The sequence below is a fragment of the Sus scrofa genome, chromosome 10 (assembly GCF_000003025.6).
Source record: "Sus scrofa isolate TJ Tabasco breed Duroc chromosome 10, Sscrofa11.1, whole genome shotgun sequence".
In the NCBI taxonomy this organism is placed as follows: Eukaryota; Metazoa; Chordata; class Mammalia; order Artiodactyla; family Suidae; genus Sus; species Sus scrofa.
Window position 1 is genome coordinate 23470962 of NC_010452.4, and position 20347 is coordinate 23491308.

General features: G+C 60.4%; 1 protein-coding gene across 1 annotated transcript in view; it reads right to left on the reverse strand.

Moving 5' to 3' along the window:
- The window catches only part of KIF21B (kinesin family member 21B), a 46085-nt gene extending 25965 nt beyond the window's left edge, over positions 1-20120 (reverse strand). The window contains 12 exon segments of the mRNA XM_021064269.1: positions 280-469; positions 1816-2011; positions 2445-2560; positions 2850-3011; positions 3320-3378; positions 3381-3453; positions 3533-3682; positions 5839-6021; positions 6411-6580; positions 6583-6632; positions 19867-20027; positions 20085-20120. Of these exon segments, the coding sequence (XP_020919928.1) occupies positions 280-469; positions 1816-2011; positions 2445-2560; positions 2850-3011; positions 3320-3378; positions 3381-3453; positions 3533-3682; positions 5839-6021; positions 6411-6580; positions 6583-6632; positions 19867-20027; positions 20085-20120 (1546 nt within the window).

A 20347-nucleotide genomic window follows, 5' to 3' on the forward strand; every position in this document is an offset into this window, starting at 1 on the left:
AGGACCCTCTATCAAAGAGGGGCTTGCCTGGATGCACACACACAACAGCGAGCCTGGAAACAAGCCCATGTCCCTCCATAGAGGCTGTTACGATAAATTATCCGTCACCATCACATACGGAACCCTGGGAGGCTTAAGGGAATGAAGAAGGCTTGTGTGTTTTAATACAGAAGGATCCATACAGCGGAATAACACCAAGTGAAAAGGAGCGTTCTAGGATGACACATATGATCGCATTTGCAGAGAAAGAAAAGGAGCGCTGGCCTGCTGCCCACTCACCGGCCTTGGCCAGAAGCAGGTTGGCCTCCTGGCTCATGAGATGGGTGACGCGGCTGTTGATGGCATCGATGGCTTCCTGCATGGCCTTCACCCGCAGGCGCAGCGCCCCGTTCTCCTTCTGTAGCATGGCGTTCTCCTGGAACAGGTCACTGTAGCCCTCGGTGCCATCCTCCCCGATCACTCTCTTGCCCTGGGAGGGGGGCAGTGGGGGCAGTCAGGGGCGGGGAGGGGGTGCAGACACTCTCACCGCCCCCCAACCCTGGCCTCTTCCTCAGTGTTGCAGCCCTGCCCGTCTCCCTCTTGCCCAGGTTTTCCTAAAGCACAGCTCCTGTCTCCTGGTGCTCAGACACCTTACATGGCCCCTGTGACAGCAGAAAAGTCCAACTTCTGTGACCGGCCACTCCAGGCCACCGCGGTCTTACTCCCGCTCCCCTTCCTGCTCACTGTCCTGTCTCCGGAAACACTGACTCAGGGGTCAAAACCCGAAGGGCCCAGGCGGTTGGCATAAATGAGAAAGGCCATCTAGGTGTAAGATGACTGGGGGGGGGGTACGCTGGAGGGGGGGATTGGAGCAAAGTGTCACACTCACTCTAAAAGGGGCACCACTGTGCCACTCTAGCCAGCTTGGTGCCAAACATGATCTTCAAAGTTTGAGAGGAAAGGAAACTCCCTAAGGTTCAAAAAGGTTGGCAATTATGTTGCATTCTTTGAAGTCAAAGGGCAAGTCAAACCACAAGCCACTTCTGGGCCAGGTTTGGGCCAGAGGCCACAGCTGGTGACTTCTGTCTTAGTCACATAGAATGGGACACTTCCCCAAAGGCACTCATCTTTCCCATCTCTTGTTTCTCTGCATGTGACTTGTTGGAAGCCTGGGATGCCTGCTCCACTTCCTTTTGCTGGTATCTCTTTCATTTCTCAAAATCCATGTAGACGGAGTTCCTGTGATGGCTCAGTGGCTAACGAATCCGACTAGGAACCATCTGAGGTTGTGGGTTTGATCCCTGGCCTCAATCAGTGGGTTAAGGATCCAGCATTGCTATGAGCTGTGGTATAGTTCTCAGATGTGGCTCAGATTCTACGTTGCTGTGGCTGTGGTGTAGGCTAGCAGCTACAGCTCTGATTAGAGCTTGGGAACCTCCATACACTGCAGGTGCGGCCCTAGAAAAGACAAAAAAAAAAAAAAATCCATATAGAGGATGCTCCCTCCATGAGGCCTTCTCTCACTCCCCTCTGCCCTATAGCATCCCCCGAACACACTGGACCACTCACTCACGTGGCCCCATCCACTATCCTCACTCTGTGCTGCAGCCTATGAATCTCACCTGGTTCAACACAGCAGTTCAGCACACGGGAAACCGTAGCAGAGTGTCTGCCCTGTGCATGAGATCCATGCAGCCAGGAGAGCACTCTTCCCCTCTATGTTCTATGCCCCGAGGGCTCCTGGGAGTCATCAGGGGAGCCCCTCACTGGGCACCAGACCTCGACAATGTCCAGGGAGCAGTGAGGTGGGGCTGGGAGGGGATGGGGCCAGCTCACCGCCTTGTACTCCATCAGCTCCATCTGCAGGCGCGCGATCTCCGCCCGCAGCGCACTGATCTGCTGGCTGGTCTTGTCTTGGTTCACCACCACCTTGTTCTTGATGTTGCGGGCACGATTGGCATACTTGAGCGTGTTGAGCGTCTCCATGAAGTCCCGGTCCGAGGGGCTCACGCAGGCGATCATGATGGTCTGGCTGGGGAGGGAGGGTGCACAGTGAGCGATGAGGGCACCGCCAGCCTGAGGTGTGTCACTTCACAGTGGACTCCTGCTCCCGCCTGGAGGCCCCGAGGACCTGGGCAGAGCCTGGGACCCGGACCATCTGGGCCACATTTCCACGCCTACAGTGGTGACCACGGGGAAGGCGGCTAGCACAGTGGGGAGGTTATGGTGTGTTACTGCCAGAGTCACAGCCCTGCATCTCCTTGGTTTCCCGTCTAGTCTCCCCTGGGCTTCCAGCCCTTCCATTAGGACTACCTCTGTTGTGTAGACAAGGAAGCTGAGGTCGCCTCAAGGCCTGCAGCCTACAGGGGCGGGAGGGCTCTCTGTCCAAGGGGCACTCACTTCACCCCACCTGACCCATCGCATGCTCCTGCCCCCGCCCTTCGTCCAGGCTGGTGGCCGGGTACCTGTTGCCGCCCAGCGAGTCTTGGAGGAGCCGGGTGAGCTTGGAGTCTCTGTAGGGCACATGGACCACCTTCTTGCTCTGGTCCCCCAAGGCACTGATGACATTGCCCAAGGCCAGCTGCAGGAGACACAGATGCTCGAGGGGCACCCGGGGAGGGGGTGGGGACGGGCGATCCCTGAGCTAACCCCAGCACCCCTCAGGCTCCCCAAGGGTTTAGAGGCAGATGTGGTCACTGGTGACACTGGGCAGACAGGGGCAGGGAGGGTGAAGGGCCAAAGGCCCAACAGTAGTGACATACAGTGCCACAGCCAGCAGCTGGCCAGAGGCCCAAGGGGGACAGGGCAGCTGAGGGTCGTGGGGCCTGGGGAGGGTCTGAGGCTGAGCGGCGCTGGCCCCGAGGGCCTACCAGGCCACAATTGATGGAGATGCCCTCCTTGGCCCGCTCGCCGGTGGCCCCCGTCCGCTTCAGCCGCTCGGAGCCAGCCAGGTCCACGAAGTGAAACTTAGCGGTGAGCGTCTCATATTCACCCGCGGAAGCGGTCCCCTCCGGAAGCCCGGACTCATTCACCTGCCAGGAAGCTGCTGTGACTCCCCGGCCCCGCCCACCTCTGCCCCTCTGCTCCCAGCCCCGCCCTCTGACGGCTGCGTGCATTTGGGGCGGAGCGTGGGGGGTCTCACGAGCACGCACGCAGGCAGAGCATCGCACAGCGTGCGCGTGCCCGGTTCTCATTCAATCCTCACAACGACAGAGGTGCTGCCACCCCACTGTACGGATGAGGCGACTGAGGCTTAAGAAAAGAAAGAAAAGTCTACAAGGGGCAGCGCGAGCCTGGGTCCCCACACTGCCCCACACCTCAGACGTCGGGGGCTCCTCACCAGGTCAGGACGGGCGCACAGGCGCATCTGGCACACGTGGATGGTGAAGATGGCGTGGAGCGGGAGCTCTGCACGTTCATCTGGGTGCTGGCCGTGGTGCGTGACAGGGCGCCCTGCTTCAGGCACTGGATCAGCTAGGGAGAGGCAGGCGTGAGGACCCTGGCCATGGGGTCCCGCTCCCCCGCCCCCCACCCCTGCGTTCCCAGATGCCACCTCCTCTTGGGAGCTGATGAGACGGGCGGTGACGCCGGTGGTGTAGATGCCGCCGTTGGCGTCCTCGTGGATCTTGATGTTGGACCTGCGGTGGCGGGCGTCAGGGTCGCGGGCGCTATCGAAGAGGTCGAGGATCTCCTCGTTGTAGAGCTGCGTGGGAGGGAGACAGCTGCTGGGCACACCTGGCGCGTGGCCCAGGGCCCACTGGGCTTTCCCGTGTTACACCCCAGCTCTGCTTTTCAGGTGTGGCCGCCAGGCTCTGGGAGACTACCTGGCCGCCCCTGGTCCTCTCTGGGCTCTGGGATATTTGCCCTGGACGGGGTGGGGGCAGCTGGGCGCTGGGCAGAGTCCCACCACTCCCCAAGGAAGCAGCATTCAGCGCTCAGCCCTGGCAGGGGCTAAGGACCTGCAGGGGACAGGGGGCTGGAATCCTCATGGAGATGAAGAGGATGTGACAGTGGTAAGGGGACATCCTGTGACGTGACTGGGTGGGAAAGAGGGGGTGGGATGATGGCTCCAGAGAGGGGTGGGGGTGCTCAGTGGAGACCTAGGGATTGGGTAATGTAGGATAGAGGGCCTCTGGGGAGCCTGGGGACACCCGTGCAGGAGGTGGCATAACCAGGAGCGGCCATCCCACTAGAGATGTCTCAGTCTTGGCGACTCATGCCTTTGGAATCTCTGGCAGGGAAAGTTTCCCCGGCTGGGGCTGGGGACAGGGAGGGGCGGGGAAGGGGCGGGGCAGCAGCCCACAGAAGCCGGTGAGGGGAGGGGGCAGGCCATAGCCCTTGGACTTCCGAGGCTTTGATGGCCTTAAAGGGACAGAAATACCCCACAGGAAGGGGAAGAGGAAACGGAAGGGATTGGTGCAGATGTGGAGGGCTTGGTGTCTGTCTGTCTATTGGCATCATTGAATCCCTGTGGCTCACCCTTTGGCATGGGGTTTCTAGGCACTGCCCTGCTCTTTGGGGTGTCTATGGCAGAAGGATGGAGAGGGGGAAAACAGAGATGAGGGAACTTACACACACACACACACACACACGCATATACACACAGAGACACACACATACACATACACACAGAGACCCACAGACACACATACACATATATACACGCAAAGTCACAGACACACAGTCACATTGACAAACACACATATACACAGACACACACTCACATAGACACACACATGTACACATACACACATGTACATACATACAGAGACACATATACACACACTGACACACACATGCACACATACACATATACGTACACACAGACACACACGTATACATACACATACACATGGAGACACACATACACACATGTATATACACATACACACACTTAAACGCACAGACACACATGACACACACACACAGGCAGACTCTATCAGAAGGAGGACAGAGAGAAACTCTCAAGTCTAAATACAGGTCTGCTAAGGGGAAGCAGCCATGCTGTATGCCCCGGGGTGGGGCGGGGGGAGGGAACACAATGCTGGGGCAGGGGGCAGGGGTGGGACACGGGGACCTAGAGAGGGCTGGGGCCATGTCTGTCCCTCACAGGAGGACAACTCGGGTGCAGTCCCAGCACAAGACAGGGGGCGAGAGCTCAGGGCAATCCCACACCCAGCAAATGCTCCAGGGCTGGGCAGGGGTTGCGGGGAGGGGTTTCGGATGCTGTGGCTGCCTGGCTCAGGGGTCCTAGAGGGACCCTGGTCAACCTGGCACTCCTGAGGAGTACCCAGATCCACCGGCCTTCCTAGATATGCTTCCGAGTGGCCCCTTTTCAGGCCAAAGGTCCCCTCCCCACCCCCAAAGCCCAGCTCGGCGCCCTGATGTTCTCTCAGAGAGAGAGGCAGGGCCGGATGCAAGAAAGGCCCCTCTGGAGCACTTTACAGCCCTGGGGTCAGAAAAGCTCAGAGTGTCAGGAAGGACCTGAGCCAGAAGAGACACGACAAGGCACTCCGAGGCTGGGAAGGACCCAGCAGGGGCCAGAAGAAGGGGTGAGAACCGGAGTTGTCACCAGGTGCTAGGCATGTGTTTCCTTGTCATCCCCTAAAACCCCCAAGGAAACAGACATCACCACCCACATTTTGCCGAGCAGTGAAATGACCTGCCCAAGGTCACGGGGCTAGTAAGTGTCACAGCTGTAACCAGTCAGGATGTGAAGAGATCCTACAGGTCCTCACTGACTGAAACTCATCACTTGCAGACGCCCCGTGGCTCCCAGGGCTCTTCCCGTAGCCCTGGCGGGGAGCCCAGCTTCCATGGTCCTGCCACCCCTGCCTTCCCCCCGCGAGGCCACGGTACCTCCAAGAACTGGGCGCTGACTTTGAACTCAGGCCCGGCCACGCCCTGCTCCTGTGCCCGCCGCTTGCGCTCGGCGATGCCCCCAAAGAGGTGCGCGATGGCCCTGGGAATGATGCCCTGCTCCTCCTCCGACGTGGCCATGTCGAAGCCAGTGCCCATGGTATACGTCTTCCCAGCCCCCGTCTGCGTTGGTAAAGATGGAAGAGATGGAAGAGGGAAGATGGAAGGAGGGTTACCCAGCACCCCGGGGGGTGGGGTGGGGGGAGGCGCCAGCGAGCCCCAGACTCTGGCTAAGTTCTCCCCTAGCCAGCGGGGGTCCCCACCCAGCCCGGCTGCAAAGCCACCCTCTGCGGAGTCTGCTCTGACAGTCCTCCGGCCCCGTGGCCAGTTTGTTCGCACCGACGGGCCCCCCCACCCCCCTGCCCAAGCCCCCAAGGCCAGCGGCTGCAGCCCCTCGACCACAGCCAGAGCTGCAGCTGCATCTCAGCTGCTCTGAGGGCGGCTCTCCCCCGCTCTCCTGCTCAGAGAGCAGACCCAGAGCTGGGGTGACCTCAGTGGGGGAGGCGGCTTACCTGCCCATAGGCCAGCACCGTGGCATTGTAGCCCTCGAAGCAGCCCTCCACGAGCTTGCTCACGCAGGTGGAGTAGACCCGCTCCTGCCAGGTGTCCAGGTCGAAGACAAAGTCATAGGTGAAGGCCTTGTCCTTCCCCAGGAGAACCTGGGGCTCCCCCGGGGTGACGAGGTACAGATGTGGCAGCCCTCGATCTTCTCTTTTGACAGCTGGGGCCGGATCCTGCCGGAGTGGGAGGGGCCTGGATCAGACCCACTGGCAGGTGGGGGGGGATGTCAGCGGCTCTCCCTGCTCCCCCTGCCAAGCGCCTGCTCCCCCAGACCCCTCCTGCCCCACAAGTGGGAGGAGGAAGGAAGCTGAGGCGGAGGGTGGCTTTGTAATCATACAATAACAGGGAGAGTAATAGCAATGTCATCATGGCCCAAGCCAGCAGCTGCTCACATTTTAGAAGCACTCTATATTTCGAAGCGATGTCACAGGTATTTGACCTACATGAATTCAGATATTCTTTACCATAAACCTGGCAGGAAGGAATTACTGGCCTGATTTTACAGATGAGAAAACAGAGGCTGAGAGGGTTTTTGTTATTTGTTTTTTTCTTTTCTACAGCTGCACCCGTGGCATGTGGAGGTTCCCAGACAAGGGATCGAATCGGAGCTGTAGCTGCCAGCCTACAGCCACAGCAACGCAGGATCCAGAGAGCTATGTCTGTGACCTACGCCACAGCTCAAGGTAACACCGGATTCTTAACCCACTGAGTGGGGCCAGGGATTGAACCGGCATCCTCAAGGATGCTAGTCAGGTCTGACTGACATCAAAGCACATGCCTGAGACTGAACGGGGTGCCCCCCCACCAAGCGGGGGACAGAAGAGGGCTGGTCCCTTCCGGGGAGGCAGAGCCCAGGATCAGTGTGGAAAGGAAGGGCCAGGCCCAGGGCTGCGTTCTGGAGGAGGCCAGGGCCTCTGCAGGCCTGCAGGGCTGCAGGATCCTCCAGCTCAGAAGCCCCCTGACCCCAATGCCAGAGGTACACCTCAGGCACAAGCTCTGGTTCCTCTCTGGGAGCCAAGAGGGCCAGACCAGGCACAACCCTGCAGTCCCCGTCAAGCGCAAGTCAGAGGGCAGGGACCTCTAGCAGGGGCACCAGCCACAGGGAGGCCCACATCCCAGACCCTGGGGACTCCCTGGTAAAGCGGCAAGAAGTGGCATCAGGGCTAAGTGGGCGCAGCCCGGGACAGAGCCGCCTCCGTCCCCCACTCCTTCCCCTCTTCAGAGCAGCCACTGCCGGATGGGGTCCCCATGGCAACCAAGTGTGAGTCAGTGAGCATGCGTGTGTGGGGCGGGCAGAGAGCACCCCCCAGCGCCTACAGTAAGGGGCTTGGTGCAACTCAGCCCCTCAGCCGGGCACTCACAATGGGCTGCTTGTCTGCCACCCTCTCCCTAAGCCAACGTTTACAGAGAGAAGAAAAGAGTGAGGGCCAGGCCGGCAGGCGGCCAGGGTCCAGGGGCGCCTCGGGCAGAGCTGGGCCCTCCAGCCGCCATCCTGTCCCTGTTCCCAAGGCCTGCCCAGAGCCGCAGTCCAGGTGAGGTGCCACCTGTACTCTGCTGTGAGGGGCTGGCAGCCGGGGGGCCAGGGCGGGTGACACCAGGCCTAATTCACACCCTTGGATGGTGGCCTGGCCTTCCCCATGGAGGCTGCAGGGACCTGATGCCCAGGGTGGTTCCCACCCCTCCCCACCCCAAGCTGTTCCAAGCCAGGCTGAAGTTAGAACCCAGCTTCTCAGTCACCAACCCCCGCCCCCGAATGGCTTTGATTGGGAAGGGAGGTGTGGATTCCACCTGTCGCTTCTGGACCTGCAGACCAGAAACTTGACCCGCCAGTAAGACCCTCAGCCCACAGTGCTCCCACCGCTAAACGCTGACACACACGACCACACCCAAGGGGGCATTCCTGTCCCCGTTGCACGCGAGGAAACGGACAACGCCCAGGCAGCAGGGACAGTGCGGGGTTTGAGCCCAGCACATGCCCTGTCTCTGCAATGCTCCTGCGCATCCAGTGGCTGAGGGGCAGGGCCCAGTGTGCCGAGGGGAGGGCAGGCACACCTCAGAGGGGACCGGGCACCTGGTGGGAATAAGGAGCTGGGCCTGTGCAACCCAGGACCAAACACTTCCTCCCCAGGGGAACTGAGGGTCTGGTGGGGGCAGCCTCTGAGGACCCTCCAGCTTTGCTGGTCAGAAGCAGCTCCCAAAGACACTCCCCTGCCATGCGGGCCGCCTGCAATGAGATTTCTGGATCCAGTTCAAATACCATTTAATTACCACAAGCAGATGGCAATGCTGGTGATGGGAGGAAATTGAATCAGGATCCCTAGAGACAGTGGGAGTGGGGTGGGAGTGGGTGGGGAGCAGCAGGCCTGCTGGGCAGAGCCTGTCCACCAGGGGCCACCTCCTGCTCCACCCACCAGCCCCAGGACCAAGAGAGTGCTAGAGGAGCAGTCTGTGGACAGAGCGAGGAGGTCGGGGCCCCAGGGGGTCCGGGTGTTGGGGGGGGTCACCCAGGTGGTTCACCCTGGGGCCCTCAGCCGGCCTAGCACATTGGCACAAGGTCTGATGTGATCAGAGAGCCGGCCAGCTACACGCGGGCCCATTTTAAGCACGAGCGTGCTTTGCAGGTGCCAGGGGGTGAGTACTATTACCCAGAGAAAGGGACCAGCTGGGAGACAGAGGACAGGAGCCCAGGATGAGCCACTGACTGGGACAAGGGGGCAGCCTTAGTCCCGGGAACAGGCCTTGAACGAGCACCTAGGGACAGCAGCAGAGTGGGTGAAGATGGCATGGTTGTCAGGCACCTGCCACAGCCTGTCTCCCATACTGAATGCGATCTCAGGATTTCAACACCCATTGTCCATAGAGGAAAGTTGAGGCTTGAAGCAGTTAAGCCACACACAGCAAATACAGGCAAATTGGGCATCGGCTCTTGCTAGGACTGAGCCTGAAGCCTGGCTCCTCATGTCTCCAGCTGCCTCCTGCCCGGGAAACTTGATCCCCAGATTGATACATAAACTTCCTCCACAGCACCACTTGGAGCCGGAGCCGACTTGCATGTGTCAGCCAGGGCTTGGGCACCAGACCTTCAGGGGCCCACAGACCAGCTGGAGTTTCTCACCACACTCTGCCCTGGGGAACCTGAACTCCAGCCCCAGCCCCGTGGGCAGGAGACCGGGCTGGGAGAGAAAGGCGGCCCCGAGGCACCTCTGCCCCACCCTCCTGTGGTCCAGGAGCCCCTGCTTCCTCCTGGGTCATCTGGACCATCTCTTCCCCATCCTAGCTTTCTTTTTCTTTTTTCTTTTTTTTTTTTGCCTTTTCTAGGGCAGCTCCCGTGGCATATGGAGATTCCCAGGCTAGGGGTCCAATCGGAGCTGTAGCCGCCAGCCTACTCCAGAGACACAGCAACACCAGATCTGAGCTGCATCTGCAACCTACACCACAGCTCATGGCAATGCCAGATCCTTAACCCACTGAGCAAGGCCAGGGATCGAACCAGCAACCTAGTCGGATCCTAGTCAGATCCTAGTCAGATTCGTTAACCACTGAGCCACAACAGGAACTCCAGCATCTTAGCTTTCTGAGAACTCCATCACCCTCCCCTCTGGCAGCTCCTCTCCTGCCCCGCCCCCAGAGGTCACTTCTGTGGGCTGCCCTCTGCCAGCAACAGCAGCCCAGATGAGGAGGAGGAGGGGGCTTCCCACCCCACCGGGTGGCAGGAGGGCAGGACCCCCACCCCCACCCCGTGCCCTGCTCCAGCCCTGTTCATCCCTGGGGTGCTGGAGGGCCGCAGGGAGGGAAACCAGGTGCCAGGGGCATCCAAGGAAACCGTAGGCGCTAGGAGCTTCGGGGCAGATGCAGAACCAGGCTGCAATCAGTGAGGTACCCACCTCCAGGGCAAGGTTTTGGGGGCGTGAAGAAACTCAGTGACCCAGTACAATTTAACGCACTATCTGCAAAACTCAGATTGACAAACTGTGCTCCCTGTTTTTATCAGTAAAGTGCTGTGGGTGCAATGTCCAGGGTCATTTCTGTCCAGAGGCCCCCGAATGTCACCCATGGGCACCTCACCCCAAGCGCCACCTCTCCCATCACTCCTCCAGGTCCCGCAGCGAGGGGCCGGCAGATAGCCCTGCTCAGAAAGGCCCGGAATCTCGCAGAACAGAGCTGGGTCTATTCGCCACTTAGCAACCCCACGAGGGCGGTGGGGGAGCAGGCGGGGGTGTGGGGGGTGGGTGCGCAGAGAAAGGGGCCAGAGCTTTTCAGAGGCGGAATCTGGCACAGCGCTGCCGGGCTTCCTCTGTCCGCAACTGAGGCGGAGCTGCTGTGCTGGGGTCAGTGGTGCCCCCCGCCCCCACCGCGCTCTGTCCCTGTGGCGGGGGACAAAGGCCCTGAGCCCCAGCCCAGCGCTGCGGGAAGAGCTGAGCTCAGCAGTTTCTGGGTTCCTCGGGGAGCCAGGAGGACAGAGCGGAAGCAGAGGACGGAGGGGACAGGAGGAGGCGGGAGGGGGCGGGAGGGATGCTGAGACTGCCAAGGAGAAAAGCTCCCACCCCAAAGGGTAGCCGGGGAGCCCCGCCCTCCCCTCCCCCCGCTTAGGAGGCCAGCTCCCCTTCCCCCACCCCATCCTTAGTGACATCACACAAAGCCGGCCAATCATACCCAGGGCTCCGCCCAGTAGCTTTGGGCTGGGGGAGGGGGAGGAGCGGTGGGTGTGGCTCAGCCTCTCAGGTGAAATCCGACCTGCCCAGTCAGCGCGCTACACTCCTTCCTTTGATCCCTCATTGACCAGCCCCCAAATCTATCCCAAGCTCCCAGGGAAGCCGCCCCAGGCGGATGCAGAATGTGACTTGTCGCTGAGAGGTCACAGGCTGTGATAGGAAAATAGCTAACCAAGAACTGGTCCAGAATCCTAGAAAATTCATGCAATTATGGTGTATGGGCTGTGATTCCTAATTTCTTCTTTGCTGGCACCTGGAACACCCCCCGCCCCCCAGCCTCCTGCAGACTCAATTCCCCAATGAGTAACCACCCGCACTTAAGGAGCAAGATGTCTCTTTGCTAGGCTTTGTACCTAAGACGCTTTTCACACATTCCATTGACAAATGAAGGCTCAGGGAGAAATTAGCTCCAGGTCACAGAGGTCATCAGTAACAAGGTCTAGGAAGCCCACCTCTCCTAGCCCTTCCGTGCAGAAGGAGGGTGGGGAGAACCAGCCCGTTTGCAGCTGGCAGCTGGTGAGGAATGTCACTCTGACTTCCAGGCTGGGAGACACTGTCCAGGCCCCACCCTGAAGACTCTGAGAAGAACCACGGACCCGGACCAGGATCTGCCTTAGATGGCCAAGATCACTGTCCTCTGGAAAAAGCCCAGGGGTATAAGCCTATCTGCTCTTCCCTCCTTCAGGACCCCCTAATTCCTAGCTGGGACCCTAAAGAGGAGCCCCCAGGTGAGAGGGACAGCCCAGGGGTGCCGGGACAGGTGAGGGTGTGCTGCCTCTACGGCTCCCAAATTCCACAAGCATCCCGCCTCACAACAGCCTGCAGTCGGCATGCTTGAGCTAGAGCCAGGCTGTTGTGGCCTCCTTCGTGGAAGTGTGTGTGTATGTGTGTGGGTCAGAGGCATGGGGAGGGTGTGGTGTGTGTGTGTGTGTGTGGTGGGGACACCAGGAGGAGCCCTGTGACCTCCTGTCTGCCTGGCACGTGGAGTCACTGAGTCATGGCTGATCTGCCAGGGACCAGCTTGTCCTCATCACTGGCAGAGCCGGCCTGAAAGGGAGCTTGGCTCCAGAGGGAGGGATTCAGATAAGCCAGCAGAAGGGCCTTCCTGCCTGGGAAGAGGGGTGCTGGCGTCTGCAACCCTTTTCCCCTGGAATCACAGCCACTGATACCATGCATGCTCATCTGATGAGGACAATGCCTGGGACCTCTGGAGACTCTACATGTGGTCCTTTGTGTGGGTGAACACATGTAATGACCATGTTACTGAGGCTCAGAAAGGAGAATTTTAACAAGCCCAGAGTCACGTACTTTTTTTTTTTTTGGCCACCCCGTGTATATGGAGTCCCCGCGCCAGAGAGCAGATCCAAGCTGCGCTTGTGACCTCTGCCCAAGCTTCAGCATGGCTGGATCCTTCAACCCACTGTGCCGGGTCGGGGATCGAACCTGCATCCTGGCGCTGCAGAGACGCTGCACATCCTGTTGCGCCACAGCGGGAACTCCCAGAGTCACACACTTCAGTGGTGGAGATGAAATTCAAACCAAGCTGACTGTGCCTGCCCCACTGCATCCTCTAAGCAGCCCCGGGCCCGGAGAAAGGTTGGCTGGCATGAAAGCATCTGCCCATAGCTGCCCACAGTCCCAGAGCTGGCTGCTGGGGGCGGGAGTGAGGGGTGGGGGGCATTTTCCCATTTTGCAGAGAAGAAAGCTGGGGCCTGGGCAGTGGCGGCAGGGGCTGAGGACCCAGGAGGCTGCCTCGCTGCTGAGTCCTCCGCGGCACAAAGAGGCCGCGTGCACCCACTTTAAGGGCATCCCCTCCCCCTCCCCCATGGCAGCCTGCCAGCTCTGGGAAGGAGGCTGGAAGCGAAATCCCTGCTCTCTCGGGGGAGTCTGGCTCCCAGACACCCGGGGGCTTTAGCTGACTTGGCACAGGGGAGCCGTCTTCCCCTGGAGGCGGGTCCTCGCTGCAACATGGACCAGCGTGGGGCACCAGCCCTTTCAGCTGCAGGGGTGCAGTGTGGGAGCCCCGAGAGGGCCAGAGGGCCTTGGTGGCCTCCCACCGGGCTTCTTTTTTTTTTTTTTTTTTTGCCTTTTTTTTGCCATTTCTTGGGCCGCTCACACGGCATATGGAGCTGTGGAATCGGAGCTATAGCCACCGGCCTACACCACAGCCACAGCAATGCGGGATCTGAGCTGCGTCTGTGACCTACACCACAGCTCACGGCAACGCCGGATCCTTAACCCACTGAGCAAGGGCAGGGATCGAACCCGCAACCTCATGGTTCCTAGTTGGATTCGTTAACCACTGCACCACAACGGGAACTCCCCACCGGGCTTCTAAGGTCCTCTCTCAGCCCAACTCTCCTGAGGCTGCCTGCGGGGAGAAGACTGGCTCTGAACCCCCAAACAAGAAGGCTCTGTACGGTGGGGTCAAAGCATGGGTTTCCAAGGCCCCGGCCTGCCTGGTGAAAGGGGTCTGCCTGCCCCTCTGCCTGGCTTCTGCCCCCATGCACATTCCCAGAGTAGGGGTGCGGACACTCAGAGGAAACCTACTCAGGGAAGCCTCAGACCTCCCTCCCCCCCTCCAGGATGTGGGGTCAGAGCCTTGAACCTTGCCCTCTCTCCGTGCATCCCAGGGCTCTGGCCACTGACTTCTGAGGAATGCCTGGGACCAGCAGTCCAACGGGGGAGGGCCAGGGAGTCTTCCCCCTCCCCCCCATCACCCCCACCCCCGACCCCCCCGCCTCAGGACCTCAGCTGGGTTCAGGACCTCAGCTGAGCTTAAGACCCCGGAAACGCTAAAGTGGGCACAGGGGAGGAAGCAGCTGGACAGAGTGGGTGGGGTGGCAGGGGCTGGAGCAGGGGTGCAAGGAGGAGCCGGGGTGGGGGTGGGGGGAGACCCTGTCCTTTGCCACGCAGGCAGCCGGGCCTGGGAAGGGGCGTTCTGCTCAGACTTGCTCAGCATCACTCTCGCGCCTCCCCCCCGCCTCCGGGGCATCTGGCAGGGGTTTCCCATGACCTCCCAGGAGACGCTGCAGAGCCCTGAGCTGTGCCGGCATCTGCATCTGGTAGGGACAGCTCAGTGGGGACTGGGCCCTGGGGACCCTCCCCTGCTGAGGAATGCACAGCAACAGGCGCCTGGCCTGAGCAGCCGGCCGTGCGGGGCCTGGGCCTCTCCCCATCCACTGGCCCGGGTTCCCTCAGGGCACCTTAACTCCAGCCTCAGGAAGGACCAGTCCAGCCTAGAGGAAGGAGAGGTGGCTGTGATGGAGGCTTCCAGTGAGGACAGCAGAGGGACAGGACTCGGTGGCATTGCATTCCAGAACAGCTGACGGGGAGAGGGCCTGCCCCAGAGGAAAGGACCCTGCAGCCAACGGTGCTGCCACCCGCCAGCATCCCCCACAAGCTCTATGACCGCCTCACCTCCAATCCCCCCACTCCCCATCCCTTCCCCCACCAGGGGACAGAGGTGTAGCTGATCAGCCCAGCCCAGCAGCCTCTCAGGCCCTGCTTCCTCCTAAGTAGCTGCCTGTCTGGAGGTTAAACTGAGAGGAGCCCAAGGACACTGGGGTTGAGGGCAGTGAGAGGACACTTGGCTATCCCAGAACTTCCTTGGGGAGGGTCAAGGTGGCACTTAGGAAGGAAAACAGATTCCACGGGCAGCTAGCTGCGTGAAAAAGGGAGGCTCCCATGCAGTGGAGAGGGAGGAGCACCCCAAATGCAGGGGCGGCCAGCACGGGTGGGGAGCCAAGGGCACACGGGGACAGGCAGCCCCATAAGGAAGGCCCGGACCGCCTCACTCGTCACATGTGCACAGCCCCACAGGCCTCCCCAAGCACCTCCCACGTTCACAGTCACAGCAACTGTACGCAGAAAGCATCGGAGGAAGGAGGAATCAGTGGCACAGGGACCACAGCAAAGAGCTAATCCCCTGTGCGAGGAGCATGTGCCTAGAAGGAGATGGACTGGGTTCACATTCAAGCTCAAGTTCAGATGCCTCCATTGGTGCTGTGAACCTGTGCTCATCTCTCCAATGGGAATGACATCCATCACCTCGACGGGCTCCCATGGGGCTGAGTGGGACAACACCACAACGTCTGGCACACATGGAGTGTGCAGGAAGTAAGTGCTCAGCCCTCTCCCAGCTCAGTGTCCCTCCTGCAGTCAGTCAATCAATCAATCAGTCAATCAGTCAATCCCGGCTTGAGGTGAATTCTTTTTCTTTCTTTTTTTTTTTTTTTTTTTTTTTTTTGTCTTTTTGCCTTTTCTAGGGCTGTACCCACGGCATATGGAGGTTCCCAGGCTAAGGGTCTAATCGGAGCCGTAGCCACCGGCCTACGCCACAGTCACAGCAATGCAGGATCCGAGCCATGTCTGCAACCTACACCACAGCTCATGGCAATGCTGGATCCTTAACCCACTGAGCAAGGCCAGGGATCCAACCTGCAACCCCATGGTTCCTAGTTGGATTCGTTAATCACTGTGCCACAACGGGAACTCCTCGAGGTGAATTCTTTTTACCTAACAGTAACTGTGGATTAACCCAGATACCTCTTAGGTATGCTTTGGGTTAGGGCTTCTTTTTATTTATTTATTTATTTATTTGTTTATTTACTTGCTTTTTAGGGCCGTACCCATGCCTGGAGGTTCCCAGGCTAGGGGTTGAATCAGAGCTGTAGCCACCAGCCTATGCCACAGCCACAGCAACATCAGATCTGAGCCACAACCTACAACCTACACCACAGCTCACGGCAACGCGCCGGATCCTTAACCCACTGATCGAGGCCAGGGATCGAACCTGCGTCCTCATGGAGGCTAGTCATAGTCATTTCCCCTGAGCCACGATGGGAGCTCCAGGGCTTGTTTTTAAAACATTTCATTCAAACTCAACTCCCCAGGACTCAGCCTTTAAGGATCCTACCTTCCCTGCATCCAAAGTGCTGCTCTTCCCAGATGAACAAACCAGATCAAGCCGGCCGTTCCCATTCTACAGCGGGCAAAACTGAGGCCCAGAAGGAGAAACAGAAAGGGAACCCCATGACCCCCATGACCCAGGGAATGATGCACTTCGTGGGCCCCAGCCCTGCCCTCTGCCCCAGAGCCCTAAGGGTAAGAGTGCCAGGCACATGTCATTCTGCCACTTCCTCAGCCCCTGCCGACCCCGCCCCATGAGGTCTTCAAAGGCTGAGAGCCAATCAGGCGTGCAGGGCAGGGGCACGTTTCCGGGGCCTTGTGGTTTCTACACTCCGCTTCCTGGTGATGACATAAGCCCTATTTCTGCTGCAGGAGGCCACCCCGAGACGGCTCAGGTCTCCTCTGCCTGGGCCTCTGTTTCCCAGCTCTGAACTGATCAACAGGGGCCGCAGAGGGCACTGGGTGGCCCTGAGTGGCTCTGGGCTCTGTCAGAGCAAGGGGGGAGCTCCAAAAGCACCGCAACCCCAGCCTCACTCAGTTTTTTCTGTCTCCAGTGTCTTTGTCTCAAGCCATCAATTCTCTTGATTCAAAATTCAGACACTGACTTCACAGGAGCCTGGAGCCAGGGCATTAACTGCAGGTGTAACCCCTGGGAGGCAGCAAGGCGGGTGGGGGGGGAGGTTGCCATCCAGCACTGCCCCTGGGCTCCTGACTGGCGTGTCCCAGCCCCTGCCTGACCCTGTGGTGTCCAGGGATGGAGGGCTGGGGGCCCCAAGAGCTCACCCCCCTTCTTAGCTGACGAAGGAAGGAAACTTAAGGAAACCAGGCAAAGATAAGGGGAGAGGGGGTTAGGCCACACTGAGGGCTCCCCTCATGCTGGGGGCTCAGAGCTGGGGCTTGAAAGGGTCTTAGTTTTAAAGAAACACACCACGTGACCTGACTTCCTTCCCCAGTCTCGACTTTGCCTGCTTGCATTTCTTCACCGCCACCCCCTTCCCCTTCTCCCCCCACCCCTACTAGGCAGGCCTGCATTTCTGCAGGCAGGTCAGCTCTCCCCAGCATCACCCTGCAAACCCCCACCCCAGGTAGAGGCTGCCCCCCACCTCCCTGGCAGCCAGCTGAGGGCCCAGGGAGCTGAGTCCTTATCTACAAGGGGATTAATGGATAAAGGGATCACAGGGCAGGCTGGAGGGGCTGGCCTGCCAATCCCTGGTGCAGAGTTCAGAGGCAGCCGGGTAGACTCCAGGGTGGCCTGGGGTGGAGCTTTGGGGTCTGCTCACATCTTAACCTTCTCTCTTATCCCACTGCCCCAGGTCCCGAGAAAGTCCTGAAGTGGCCACCCCTGGCCCTGCCCAGCCTTGGCCTCCCCCTCCTCCACAGCGATCTGCAGACAGCCAGCATTGACCCTCATCCAGAGGTGACAAGGCCAAGGGCCCTGGGCATGGCACTTCTTCCCTAGGCTAGCAGCCCCTGACCTCCACACACACACACACACACACACACACCAGACCAAGTCTGTCTCCTTCCAAGCCTCCCGGTCTTAAGAGTTCGGCCCCAGGGCTGGCCATAAATTATTCTCATGAGGACTCAGAGATAAGAAAGGGCTTTCAGCAAGTCAGAAAGACAGCTGAATGTGGTGCCCAGCAGGCCCTTGGCAATGCCAAATCCTTGGCCTTCCCAGCAGTGCCCTGCTCTGGCCCACCACCCAGCCCTTTAAGTGGGACAAGTGATTTCCGAGGGTAGGGAAAGGTGGAGATCCCAAGACATGAAGACCTCTCCCCTGCAGCCCCCCAGTGGCACCATCTGCTCCCGGTCCCAGCCCCAGCCCCAGTCCAGTCCTGTCCTCAGCTCTTTGATTGGAAACTGGGTGCTGTCCAGGCATTGTCTGCCTTCCACGGGCAGCTGCCCACTGAGGTCTGGCGTGTACCGGGCTGGACACTCTGCTGGGGTTGGAGGGGGGCATGGGCGGGACCTTCACCTTCCAGGAACCCCTGAAAGCCTGACTCTTCTGATGCTCAAACCTCCTCACCCTTCCATCCAGATCAGCAAGGGAGGTAAGGGGTGAGGGCATCTGGACCCCCAGGGCAAGTGGAAGCAGAGATGACGCCTCCTGCTGGGAGATGTGGGCAGGCACAATGCCCTCTAAGTGGGACGGGTCCTGGGAACCTTCTGGTGATGGTGGTGGGAAGGGGACACCAGCTGTCCCTCACTCCTGTGCACAGAGGGCCAAGGCCAGGGGCTTCCCCCCACCTTACCACGCCCCAGTCGAGCCTGGGGGCCCTGACGGAGGTGGGGGAGGGGGGCTTTGTTCGGCTCTCTCCAGTAAGATGGAGTCTGAAGGAAAGCCCCTTGGGAGGGGCACCCCGAGCCCCCTTCCTCCCAGCCGGATTTCACTTTCCCTTTTATGATGCCCAGGCTCCCCCACTCTGCTGCAGCTGTCTCATTTACATTTCTCACTCCCAACCCCACCGTGCACATGGCCCTAGGCTTCTATAGGATCCCGCCACCAAGTCAGCCCTGCAGCGGCCCCGCCCTGGGCGGCCCATCAGGCACCTTGCGGCCCCTCTTTGTCTGGGGCTGTCCAGGGCCCAGCAATACTCTGACTGCAGCGGGGAGTGCAGGGGGAAAGGCACCTGGGCAGCTCTCCTTCAACCCCAGAGCTATGATCAGCGGTCCACTGACCCTCTCTGGGGCTGCAGAGGGCTGGCCAGGTGTCTGGGGTTGGGGGGAGGGGCACCTGTCCTGGAGCAGAAAGGGCATCTCAGAGTGATGGCCTCGGAAACCTAGAATCTGGGTCACTTACAACCAAGGAAGCTTAAAGACCTGTCTCAGACCCACCCTGGACCGGGATGCAGACCCCACCCTGTCACACAGGGCTGGGTGATGCTCTGTACCACTGCCTGTGCTGGTGACCAGTCCCAGATTGGCACTCTCCCACCAAGAGAGCCTCTCAGAGAGAAAAAACCAAATCAAAAACCGGAAGAGTGACGCCCGTGGTGTGAAGCATCCCCACCCAACACAAAGAACACCGTCTCTCTCACCCTGCACCTCTGGGTGTCCTGTCCTCTGCCCACCTCACTTCTGCCAGGATGTCCCTTTAAGTCCCAGGTAAGCCACTGAGGCTCTCCCCTAGTCGGTTCTGTCTGAGGGCCTTAGGATTGGCATCAGCATCCTGCCCTCTCAGAGGCAGAACCTCAGATACACCCCATCCTTCCTCCCCGGCCCCAGGCTCTCTCCAAAGCCGCCACTCCCCTAGGAGGGCCAAGGCCCCATCCCAGCCCTCCCATTCGTCCTGCACTCGATCTTTGTCTGTGGAACCAGCCCCGGGTGGCGTGCTGCCTTCCCAGCTGGAAAGAGCGGGCAGAACCGGCTGGCCCATGCGGATGCGGGGAAATATCCCCCCATCCAACGTCCCCGCATGAGACAGCAGCCCGTGGGGAGGCGAAGAGGAAACACACAGACGCTCTGGCCTGGGCCAGGGCTGGGTGTGAAATACCGGATTTCCTTGTTTATTCGATTTTCTGATCATTAAGGGCTCCCAAGAGGGTCTCGAAATTACCACCCAAACAAAGCCACCTTCAGCCGCCCCGGGACCGCGGATCTCTGCGGGGGCCAGGCCAGCACGAGGCGCCCTCCAGCCCGCGGCGCCTTCCAGCCCGGCCCGCCGGACCTCAGCGGGCGCCGGCGGTGGGTCGAACGGTGCCCCGGGACTCCGGGGTCCAGTCCCGCGCCCACGCGAGACAAAGCCGAGCCCTCGGCGCACGCGCCCCTCCGCCCGTCCTACCTGACGGCCACCTTGACGCAGCAGTCCCCCTGGCCGGCCATGGTGCTCCGGCGCTGGGTCCCGCGTCGATCAGGGGCGGGGGTCTGGGGGCCGATGCCCCGGGCGGCGGCTGCGGCTGCGGGAGGCGGGGGCGCGGGTGCTGCGGACGGAGGCTGCTGCGGCTGGAGGTGACATACTCGCGGGGGCCGGCGGAGGGCTCACCCGCGGCTGGGGGAGGCTCTCCGGAACCAGGCCCGCGCGCCCCCTCGCGCCATCGGGCGGCGGCGCGGAGCCAGATGACAGCCCGCGGCGCGACCCGCTTCCAACCGCGCGGCTGCCGCGCGCGCACCTCCGGCCCCGCCGCGCCGCCTGCAGCCGCGGAACAAAGGGGGCGGGGGCCGGCCCGGCGAAGGCTCCGCCCCCGAATCAGCCTCGGCTCCGCCCTAGCCCCGCCCCTGGGCCCGCCCCACCAATCGTAGGCCAGAGCCGGCAGCAGGGGCTG